This window comes from Rousettus aegyptiacus, unplaced genomic scaffold (genome assembly GCF_014176215.1).
Source record: "Rousettus aegyptiacus isolate mRouAeg1 unplaced genomic scaffold, mRouAeg1.p scaffold_m13_p_4, whole genome shotgun sequence".
NCBI lineage: Eukaryota > Metazoa > Chordata > Mammalia > Chiroptera > Pteropodidae > Rousettus > Rousettus aegyptiacus.
Window position 1 is genome coordinate 5794371 of NW_023416307.1, and position 11475 is coordinate 5805845.

An 11475-nucleotide genomic window follows, 5' to 3' on the forward strand; every position below is an offset into this window, starting at 1 on the left:
AAACCTAAAAGTGTTCCAAAGAAGAGAGAATCATTAAAAATTCTTATAATAAAAAGCACATTCTTGAAAATTACCAGTCCTTATTCTTAGCCCTAGGATTGGTCCAGGACAGTTATCGGTCAGAGGGCAGACAGGATGATGGATGCCAGGTGGTCTAGGAGATGAGCAGCAGGAGGTCTGGTCACGTTCAATGATCTAGATAATAGATGTCAGGTAAATGCATACGTGAGTTCATTAGGGGCTAATCAGAGTATTATCTGGAGGTCCAGATGCATATCCAACCATTGACACAAGACTGGAATGTTAAAAAAAAATTTAAGTTTCCAGGCTAGTTAGAACGAGAAAGGGGTCTTTCCTCAGGCCTTCACTTTCATAATGTTAACAATTTCAGCAGCTTGCTTAAAGTGACCCCATTTTTTATGTTTTCTACTTTTACTCTTTCCTCAATGTTTTTGAAAATTATGCAACTTGCAAATATGCTTATATTACATTTTAAGCATGTATTCACAAGCCATATATAATTTAGTATCCTTTTTTATCTTGTATTGAGGGAAAGGGCAGTATACTAAATTATTTACAGATTGTGAGTTTGTATTTATAATAAAAACAAACACAAAATGAAGAACTAAGATTATTGAGTGTAGCTCTGTTAGGTACTTCTACAAAATACTGCACATGTATATTAATTTCCTTATTTTTCCTAACAACCTATAAGGCAGGTACTATTACATATAATACCTATTTAATAGAAAAGGAAACTGAGGCACAGACAATTTATATGTTTGGGCCAAGGTTACCGAAAGGACTGGGATTCAAGTCTGGGCAGTTCTGGCTACAGCACGAAAAAATACTGACAACAGCTGCCTCTCACTGGTCGAAAAGAGGACAATTACTTACATTCCCTCTACTTTTCTGAATTTTTACAAGTTTTTTGTAAATTATGAGAAAACTGCACTTTAAAAGGGCGAATTAGGAATTAATCTGTGTTCCTGTAATAGAACTGGGGGGGGGGGGGGGGTAGTGGGAGTTCTAATTGACCGCAGGACTCCATCATTGCAACCAAGAAACTCCAACCCCGTGCTCTGCCGGCCAATTCTATTCTGTACAGAAGGGAAAACTAGAGCAAGCTCCATTTAGGGGAAAATAGGTTAAAAATAGGTTGTTTTTATGAATGCTGAAAAACTGGCCAAGGCTAGTGCTGGCTTCTCAGTTTCAATGTCACCCTTGCTCAAAAGCCAGTCCAACAGATGATCGCTACACTCAGGTGAGATGATTGAGTCCCGGGGACGAAGGGGCAGTTGTGTCCCAAGTACTGGGCACATAGTTCCGCTGCTGCAGCTGTTAAGGTTCGTTTTCGTAACACAGCTAGAGGAACTGGCTTAGTTTAGTTGGAAGAGGGGTAAAGATGTTAATGGTGAATGTGAAATGGAACAAATGCCACCGCATTTGCCTACATAGAAATTTTTTAACTAGGGACAATAAATTCATTTTACAGAAAGGGCCACTTAGTCAATTACTCAGGATTTCATTTTCAGGTGCTGAACCCTTAGACCCACCTCCAACCCTGTAGTTTACCATCTGCTTCTAAGGACTACGACTCCCAGCCCAAGGGAGATCTCTGCGCATGCGGCCTGACGAGCTAAGCCTACATTTCCCAGCGGACCGAGCGGCTACGCTGACGCACGCATGCTCTCTCGCGTCTCTTCCAGCTCGGGTTTGACCTACAGCCGCCCAGGAGAAGATGGCCGCGCCCGCAGTGTCCGGGCTATCCCGGCAGGTGAGAGAATGAAGGTCTTGAAAGGCATCGGGAGGATCTCTCCTGGGGTGACCCGTACCAGCCCCCTAGAAACACGGTGCGAGGCTACAGCTGGGGGAGCATGACCACCGTTCAGGGTCGTGGGGCCCGGCGAGTGGGGTCGACGCAAGGAGGTTCAGGAGGCCCCCGCTTCCCCACCTGGGGACGTCCACGGGGGAGTGGCACGGGGCTGCGCGTGCCTGACCTCGGCGTCCTCTGAGCACAGCTCCAGAAAGCTGCAGGCTCGAGGGCCACAGGAGATGGGGGCCCAGCTTCCCCAGTTTGCGAGTAAAGGACCCCCCGGCCCATTCCCAATCAGCATCCTTTGTCGTTGTGATTAAACCAATCAGCGGTCACTAGTAATGCAAAGAATATTTATGAAGCACATCTAACATTTTTATAAAAGAAATGAAACAGAAAACTTTAAACGATTCGTCCTCGGCTGCTCAGCCCGTAAGGGGTAGAATTGAGATTCAAACTCCTGATTCAAACAAGGTGGAGTTGGGACGTTCGTGCTCTTCGTACTACATACACGTTGCTTTCCTTTAATAGCTTAGATAACTTTTCCATAAGTGTTAGAAAGTCTTTCAAGTCTCACAACCAGTTTTGGTTTAGTACACTGCAGAGCTGGAGTTATTTGAAGGTGACCTGTGCCCTTGCAGGTGCATTTTTAACAACAGATTCCAACTCTCCCTAGATAGACCAGATACCTTCTCTCAGAACTGCGGCCTGTTCTCACATCATACTCTGCTGCAATACTCAAGGGTTAATTTTCAGATAGCGTTTAGATTCTAAGAAGATTCATCTTTTACAAATCATGATTGGAATCCTCACTTTTTATTAAAATTCTGCTCAAGGGTTAGTATAAATGCTAAAAATCTTGCTGAAAATTTTAAAAACAGGTACTTTGTTAAAATGAATGTTTCCTCTTTCATACTGGTGGGTTGCTTCAGTCTGTTCCTAGCAATCTAGACAGTTAGTGAAAAGGCAGTTTCCCAAGCAACTTGGGATGATTCTCAGTGGGGAAATTTACTTCTGGGTAATAAAAAAAAGCTAACCCACATGTAATCTATGTAATGATACAAAGAAATATAACAAACCAACCATTTAAAAGTCAAATTGAAAATTTCTTGTTACTGGTTCAAGTAAAGAAATCCTTCAAGTAAACTCTGTTGATCTGCTTTATTTTTTAAAGGTGCGATGCTTCAGTACCTCTGTGGTCAGGCCGTTTGCCAAGCTTGTGAGGGTAGGTCAACTTATTTTGTAATTATGAAGCAGATGAACGTGTGAGTCAAACAGCAATACATCTAGGGCATGGACTTTGTATAGTTTCTACCTAAACCTTTCTGCACGATCTGTGGTTCCCGAAGTGTCATGGGGGCGGGGTATGGAATGAAATAATGTTGAATGCTTGCTGTGTGACAGGTGCATACATAACCTTTAAATATGAGAATTTCTTAAAACCCCACAACAGTGATAGGAAGTAGCTAGTCTTCCCATTTTACAAAAGAGGAAACTGAGGCTCGGAAAACTTACCCAAGGTTACTCAGCCTGGTTCTAGAGCTGGACTGGAACGAAGTCTTTCTCATTCAAAGCCTAAGGTTTTTCGCTACAGCCGTTCAGCACCACTGAGCGCATGTAGTTATACGTTGTGGTAGTGTATAGAAAAAGGCCTACAGCGTATTGAGAAAAATAATTCAAGCGTTAGACACTTTTTAATTGCTAAAGGGCTCTTCTGAAGTGAATATTGATGGGGCACTCTAAGGGAAATGTATAGTATTACTATGAAATGTATAAAAGTATGCTTGTACATATTTCATAAATAGCTCTTTTCCTGGCTCTGTCATGTTCAAAACTGCATGCTACCAGTGTTTAAAATCCTTCCATACTTAGAACTGAATAGTATTGCATTCAAAGGAAGCAGAAGCTTATCTCAGGATTAGCATCACTGAATGCTGGAGTTGAAAGGGACGTTAGCACCATATTTCCTAAGGCTCTTGTCATAAGATGAGGAATTGGAAGCTCAAAGATTGAGTGACCTAGCCAAGGAAATATTTCTAATTTGTTTTGAGAATTGCCATTCAGGATAGCTCTTTGATGACTTTTTTCGTGCTATAAAAGATATATTTTTAAAATTATAAATATTCAGTTCCGCTATTGACAATTTCATATTTTCTTAACTGATATTCACGTTCTCTTCCTCCCCTACCTCACCCTTTTTTTTTTAAAGCCGCCTGTTCAGATATATGGGATCGAAGGTCGCTATGCCACTGCTCTTTATTCTGCTGCGTCTAAACAGAATAAACTGGAACAAGTAGAAAAGGAATTGTTGAGGGTAGCGGTAAGTAGCTTTTCTTATCAAGTTCCCATTGTATATTTTTTTCCTTTAGTTATTTGATTATGCATCCATATGAGGTTTATCCTAAGAAAAAGAACTGTGAAAGAAGAAACCTATTTTCTGTAATGTTGATAATAATAATACTGGGTATTTTTCTGATTCTATATATAATACATACAGATACATATAAGGATATTTATATTAGTCACCAAGATTTCAGGCCAAGAGAAGAATTATGGTAGTGGTAATGTAAGAAAGTTTGCCATTTCAGAAGTCACCTTTGAAAATCTGTGCTTGTATTCTGGGTATTTCCAAAGTAGTCTTTAGAATTTATTATGAGTTTGTTTTGTAGGTAATTTATTTTCCTCGTGAGCCTTCCTTGGTTTTTTATTATTTTATTCCCAAGATGTGAGGGGCGGGTGACTGAGCAGAGTGTGCTGGGCAGCAAAATCAGTAAAGGCGTGTGGGCTCCACACTGCTGAACGGAGCCGACGAAGGGCTGGGGGGCTGGGAGGCTGCGAGGGACCTTCCCTTTTTTTTTTTTTTTTTTTTTTTAACATGGAGAGAAGAGTAAATTAACAAAAGCCGACACTGTGTCTTAAATAGGAGAGTCTCTGCTCTAATCTCGCTGAATTTTCTAGTTCACAAGTTTCTACACATTTTCTTGCACCCCCCCCCCTCCATTTACCTCTGGCAGTAGGTTCTGCGTCAAAGGAGAGAGAAACAGTCTAGTACATGTTCTCTCCAGAGAAAATTGTTCTCTTCTTGGTTTTATGTTTTCAGAATTTCTTGTGTTTTTTAATCCACATATTTCTAAAGATCTTACTTTTGTGGGGGAAATCCTCACAGACTAAGTGTATAGAGCGATGCTCACACGTTTTTGAGTTTTTATTGGAACTTTTGTCCCGGTAGACAATAATGTTAACTGAATAGGCCTTTTGTCCAGTTGTCTCTGCAGATAACGCTTACAGTCTGTGTGGGTGTGACGGCCCTCGCGACCCTCATGACCCTCACACAGCCAACAGCCTTACTGTGGGGACGCGGTGGGGAAGGGGAAGCAAGAGCAGACGGGCGCTCACACGGGCCTTTTCGGAGGTGATAATTGTTGCCCGCTGCTGGCCATTTGTGCCCATTTACACCTGAACAGTTGCATTCACAGCAGAGAGAACGACCTGGGTTTTGGACGGTAGCGTGGGCTTCGATGAAAACCTGGAAGTCAGCAAAGATGTGGAGACACAGAAAGGAGGCAGTTCTATTAAAACTCTGTGTAAATTTAAATCAGCCGTTTTTGTCACTGAGAGGAAAGGGTGGTGCTACACACCGTGGCAGCAGCTGTTCCTTGGGTGGTAGCCCATACTCCAGAACGCTTTTAATTTGTATAAGCCAGCAGGGTTTTTTGTTGGAAAAATGATGTTTCTGTCCGGCCACTCAAGTTGCAGTTTTTGCAGTAGACGGCAGTAGATGACAGACAGCCCAGGTCGGAGGCAGAATTCTGGCCCGGAGCCTGGGAGAGGTACAGACAGAGGGACTGAAAGGCTCATAGACATACGTAACCGAAAGATGCCCGGATGCAAACAGCCGTTGGTCTGTTGGAACTCCGGCCTGATACTAAGGGGAGCAAGATGCTGGAAGCTGTGCTGGGATCACCAAATCCGGACATTCGTGACTTAATAAAATGGAGACAAAATAGTCTCTCTCGTGGTAGTTGCGCTGCTATTGCTTATCCACTCTTCCAGACCAATTGAGGTTGTTCTGGAAACACCAGCGGCCTCTCGCCGGGTTGGGTTGGTCCTCTGGAACTCTGTTCGAGGCGGGACAGGATCCAGATGGGCCTGGCACAGAAAGGCCCCCCCTCTAGGGGAGTGGCAAGGGGGCCGCCTTTGCAGTCACAGCACCTTGTTAAGCCTGCACTTGAGTCTTGGCCTCACTAGCATCCTCTTAGTATGTGAAAAACTATAGTATTACACATATTTTTTTCAAGAATTCTATCCTGTGTAAAATCATGGTGTGGTATATTCTTAAAGGCAGAGAAAGTTATTTGATTGTGCTTTGAGAGTGCTAATTTAATTCACAAAATATATGATTCATAAAGTATATATATATATAGTAGCTAGGATAGTTTATACTCTAAAGAGTTTAAGAAATTATTTTTTGGCACTTTTAGCAAATCTTGAAGGAACCAAAAATGGCTGCTTCAATTATGAATCCCTACGTAAAGCGTTCCATTAAAGTGAAAAGCCTGAATGACATGGCTGCAAAAGAGAAGTTTTCTCCCCTCACGTCCAACCTGATCAGTAAGTATTAGATCTTTTTCACTGAAGTCTCTGAAAACTTCGCTGCTGGAAACGTGGCCCATGGACCAGGAGCATGAGCATCACCTGCCTTTTGGCAGTGAAGAATCTTGGGGCTCACCCTGACCTGCTCATTCAGAATCTGCATATTCACTGGCTCCCCAAGTGAATTGTTTGTGTGTTAAAGTTTGAATCTCTAAAGATTCCAGGATGTAAAAATGTCTGATCACAGAGTCATTTTCAGTCCATGGAGGCGACCAATGGGATTCATGCCAAGAAAATGGTTTGCAGCCAGTGGCTGTCCCCTCTCTGTCCTTGAAGACATTTGCATTCTTTGGTACATTTGGATTGCTTTTCAAATCCCATGGTCAACTGAGAATACAAGTTCCAAAGAAAATGTATTCATGTCATCATTTTTGAATATAGATAATATGTTAATTTGTGGTTTGTATCCAAACGTTGGAATCTTTGAGATAATTATGAAAAGCAGATTGGAAGCTGTGATCAAGAAATCTGTTGCAGATCTGTCTAAGATACACCCCCCTTAACTGATTTAAATGCTTGTTGGTGCAGTCTTCTAAAAAACTTGAATATACTTTTTAAATAACAAGTTGTATCTTCTCTATTCACATTCTTAAGGATATTGAATTAGTGTTTTTAAGGCCACAAATCTAAGTTTTCTCTTAAGGTGAATCCGACACCTCACGAATAACCCATATTAAGTGAGTTTCACGTTACTGAAACACCTTCACTTTCCCAGATTTGCTCGCTGAGAACGGCCGCTTGAACAATGCGCCTGGAGTCGTTTCTGCCTTTTCCACCATGATGAGCGTCCACCGAGGAGAAGTACCTTGCTCCGTTACCACCGCATCTGTAAGTACAGGGTTGTTGCTGCTGCATTCACCGAGGCATTTCATGGTAGCATGTTTTGCAGAACAAACAAACAAAACAAAAAAGCTAAAATCAAGAAATTAGGAAAGGCGACTGGCACTTTGTTCTCACGCCAGCTTCTGTGGACCTCTGCTTCCGAAGGGCGGGGGTGTCATCTTACAGCGCTTCCCTAACCAGCGACTTAGTCGTAAGGACTGTGGGCCGGGTTCGAATGTGTCAGGGAACAGTTGGTTATGTTCCGTTACAGGTTTGCGTTACGTCGCAAGTACTGTATTTTGTAGTTGACTGAGACCACAGTTTCCAGTGTTTGGTGGTGATGAAGGGTAGTGTGGATAGGCCCTTCGCCGAGACCCTTCAGGCTTAGCGGCTTGCTGGACTGGGCTGTCACCACCTAGTGAAACCTACTGTGTGCCGGGTACTTAGTAAGTTCTTATTTTATGTGACGTCAGAGACCCATGCGAAGTAGAAGTATCATCATCTTTAGATTACAGATGAATACAGGGGACTTGTTTGCCTTAGGTCACAAAAGGTGAAACTAGGATTTGAACACAGGCCTCTCTCTCAGCAGCCTATGCTCATTAAGCGACAATCCCCAGAATTTTATTCTTAACTGTGTTTTCATCCTACTGTAGTTCAGTCAGTTTCGGAAAACAGTTTTTGGGACTTAATTACAGTTGAGCACGGTGAATTTACTTGGGGTCTGCTGCACCTGGCCTCCTCTAGACTAGCATTTCTAGTGTCTAAAAGATGCTGTGCCTCTCCAAAAGAGCACAGTTTGAGAGATGTTTTACTTAGCACGTACCTCGCTGAGCATCATCACAGCGACTGCAGCAGAGAGCCGACGGCCACGCTGTCCTCAAGGCAAGCACGGGCGCAGTGATTACAAGGACATGGTTTTTTACAGGGTGCCTATTTTCGTAAAAGTTTTTCAGAATCAGTACTAATGCTTTCGATGTTGAAACTTCTTAGTAAATGAGTTTCCACTGTTTTAAAAACATATATACCTTGATTAATGACCAAGGGCATAGACGTAGGGCATAGTCCTCACTTGCTGCTGGGGCCTGAGGTGGGTGTCTTAACCACTTGAACCTCAGTTCTCAACCAGGTAAAATGGCAGCGGCAGCTGCTGGCATCTCAGGTCGTCCAGATTAAAGGAGGTGGCGGGAGCAAAGGTCTAGCACAGCCAGGACCTGGCCCTCAGTGGGCATCTGAATGGCAGGTGGGCTCATAGAGTTCTCTGACCTCCCGGGCTCAGCCATGTGTTCATTGAACGTTGGTAAACTTACCATCCCTCCCCCCAAAAGACACTTAGAGTTTTGTAAAGGTGTGATTTTTTTCCTGCCTTCGCCCTCGTGGATGAGTGTGTGGGGAGGTGGATCTGCAGCAGGTGAAAGGCCTTTCCTCCAGCAACCTCCTCCGGTCCCGGTCCACCGAACCAGGAGGAAGCGCTGGGGCAGGAGGAGCCTGGACGCAGAGCGCTTGCTCTGTGCACACGGATCACAGAGCTGTGCCCCGTCCGCCCGCCCTCGCTCCCTCGGGGGCTGCGCGGGAGCTGGTGCCACGGATCTTAAAGATGACAGAGCCAGGGAAGCCGCAGCTTATCGCCGATGGAAGTAATAGGCTCGAGCCACGCCTGCGGGGGCTGCGTCCTCAGGGCGTTTCCCCTTGAGCAGAGACCCGGTGGGGGTGGCATTTGTGCCCTAGTGAGCAAGCTTCCAGTGTGCGCTTCCCGGGTGGATGCTCCCCAGCTTCCTGTGAGGCGGGGCCTCTGCACACACCCAGAACACCAGATGAGATGAGCCGATGAGCCAAGCCGCGCTGCAGGGCGGTCCCGATGGGTCCCCAGGTGTTTAACACGGGAGGTTACAGGCCTGTCTGGCCATGTGTGCCAGGGTATTGTTTAAGATAAGTTTCTGTTTTACTTGATCTAGATATAAAAAATGGTTTTGTCTCTTTTTAGCCTTTGGATGATGCCACTCTTTCCGAATTAAAGACAGTGCTCAAAGGCTTCCTCAGTAAAAACCAGATACTGAACTTGGAAGTTAAGGTAAGATTGTAATTATGTTTGGTATGTTTCCTCGGGTCAATTTTACACTTAAAATGCCTCTGGATAATAAAAAAATTAGGTCTCATTATCTACTTAGATTTGCCTGTGGTGGAAATTTCATATTTTCAGTTTAAATGATTACTGACTGCATTCACAATTTGAATTCTGCCTTTTTCTAGATTGAATTAGAATGTCTTAGATTTATGTAGCACACAGACATTTCAGAGCACTTCCGATTAGTGAAATGTGAATGTTCTCATGTCCGCACTATTTTCTTTCCTAGATCGATCCATCAATCATGGGTGGGATGATTGTGCGTATTGGAGAGAAATATGTTGATATGTCTGCGAAAACCAAGATTCAGAAGCTGAGCAGGGTTATGCGGGAGGTTTTCTGAAAGTCTTGATTTTCTGTCAGTGAAAATTCTGAAACCTGGAGCAACAATAAAATGCTTCCTGAACAGAACGTGTTATGTTTGCTTTCTTTAAAAGCAGAAATACAGGGAGCCTTATTTTTCTATCTTTCTTTCAGTATCCCTTTAGTGTAAAAGCCCCTTGGCTGGAGAATCTAGTTAGGAATTTATGAAACCTGTGTTCATTATGAAAAATAATTAACATTTATTGAAGCTCCATTTTCTGCCAGGCATAATTAAGTACATGTATGTAACTTCATTTCTTGGCCTCTAAACCCAGAGCTTGGGGAAAGTCTGAGCCTGCAGGGGGCGTTAAGGTACCAGCGAACCAGGCCAGCCATTGTCATCCTAGAGTTTCAACTGCTGGTGGCCGTCTCCAGTCGGATACCAGAAGGACCCGCCTGAGCCCCGGGACCCACGCTGGCCAGACACGGCAGCTGCTCCACGCCCTGCTGCTGCGCGTGCTGGCTGCTCACGGCTTCTGCAGCGTCTGCACCCACCGCAGTGGCCCTGTGCGTACGGGCCGGTGGCCGCCAGGCGCCGCGGGTCTGCTGGAAGCGCCGGGAACAGCTGGTACCTGCTCATCGACTGTTCTAACAAGGATTTCCGTCACGTGCGTTTTGACTTGTTTTGAGCCCAAAGTGATTTGTCTTACAATCCTGCTCTCTGTACCATCCCAGTAAGTATAAAGACGCTGGTATTTTCTATAAAGGCTTTCACAGAGATTCTGGCCAAAAAGAGGTCTCCCTCCATTCTAGAGTCTCGAAAACCCGAAAGCAGTTATTCTGCTAACACGTTCATCCCCTCAGCCCCACGAGGGCAGAGGTCCAGGGCAGAGCTGTGCACGGAGCCGAGAGGGCAGCCGAACGGCATGTTCCTCACCAGCCGTCACAGCCCCTGTGAACGTCTTCTGAACCAGGCGGGCCAGGGACAGCAGCCCAGAATGAGGAGGGCTTTCTCCCCGCTGCCGTTGCAGAGGAAGGTACCCCGATAGCCAGAAGGCACTGCTCTTTGGCCAAAGTGCCAGTTAAAGCCCTTCCGGCAACCAGCAAGCTGGGCAAGTATGAGCGTAGTAGGAGCCAAGCCCAAGGGAAATAAGCCTTTTTGCTTCTCTGGTAATTAGTTATCCCGAAACGAAGTATCTCCCGGCTGGACTGGAACCTTTGCGGCCACGGCGAATGCGTTACTTCGCTTGGATAGTCACCTCCCGGGATAGGGGCCTGGTATAGAGTAGGAGCCGCTCCACAAAATGCATTCCCCGATTGGAGTACCTGTACGCGCCAGGCACTGCAGTTCTCACTGTCCCCACGCCACCGGGAGTTTCCGTAAATGGATGCGACATGCCATCTGTTCCAGCCGGACAGCAAGCTTGGCGGTGAAGACCGTGTCCTGGAGCCATCCGGCGGGTGCGTGCGCGGCCCCTGCTGCTCCGCCCTACGGCGCATCCCAGCACCAGGCCTGGGCTTCCTCCCCTGCAGACGGAAGCGACGGTGCCACTTCCAGAGTAGCTGTGAGTGACGCCGGATTCCGAACAGAGTGCGGGGCCTCACAGATGGAGAGATGTCCGTGCGTGGTGCTGGTTCTGGCTCGACCTCTGACCTCTCTGAGCCATCTGACCCCGAGGATGGATTGATGAAAGAGCACCTGCCACAGCGGTCACTCGACGAATTCCCCCTAGTCGTCCCTGCCAGAATCTCCTGT

At 45.4% G+C, this 11475-nt stretch overlaps 1 protein-coding gene across 1 annotated transcript; it reads left to right on the plus strand.

The window, feature by feature from the left end:
* Nucleotides 1-1663: 1663 nt before the first annotated feature.
* Nucleotides 1664-9827, plus strand: ATP5PO (ATP synthase peripheral stalk subunit OSCP). Its single transcript, XM_016164090.2, has 7 exons — nucleotides 1664-1777; nucleotides 2991-3041; nucleotides 4026-4136; nucleotides 6298-6427; nucleotides 7185-7297; nucleotides 9276-9362; nucleotides 9646-9827. The coding sequence occupies exons 1-7, from the start codon at nucleotides 1742-1744 to the stop codon at nucleotides 9757-9759; spliced, it is 642 nt and encodes a 213-aa protein (XP_016019576.1). The 5' UTR covers nucleotides 1664-1741; the 3' UTR covers nucleotides 9760-9827.
* Nucleotides 9828-11475: the final 1648 nt, after the last annotated feature.

Bases quoted from the DNA above. Each gene is read 5' to 3' on its own strand.
- ATP5PO (XM_016164090.2), top strand. From the start codon at position 1,742: ATGGCCGCGCCCGCAGTGTCCGGGCTATCCCGGCAG. The intron at 7,298-9,275 runs GTAAGTACAGGG...GTCTCTTTTTAG, and splicing joins GCTCCGTTACCACCGCATCT to CCTTTGGATGATGCCACTCT. The intron at 9,363-9,645 runs GTAAGATTGTAA...TTTCTTTCCTAG, and splicing joins TACTGAACTTGGAAGTTAAG to ATCGATCCATCAATCATGGG.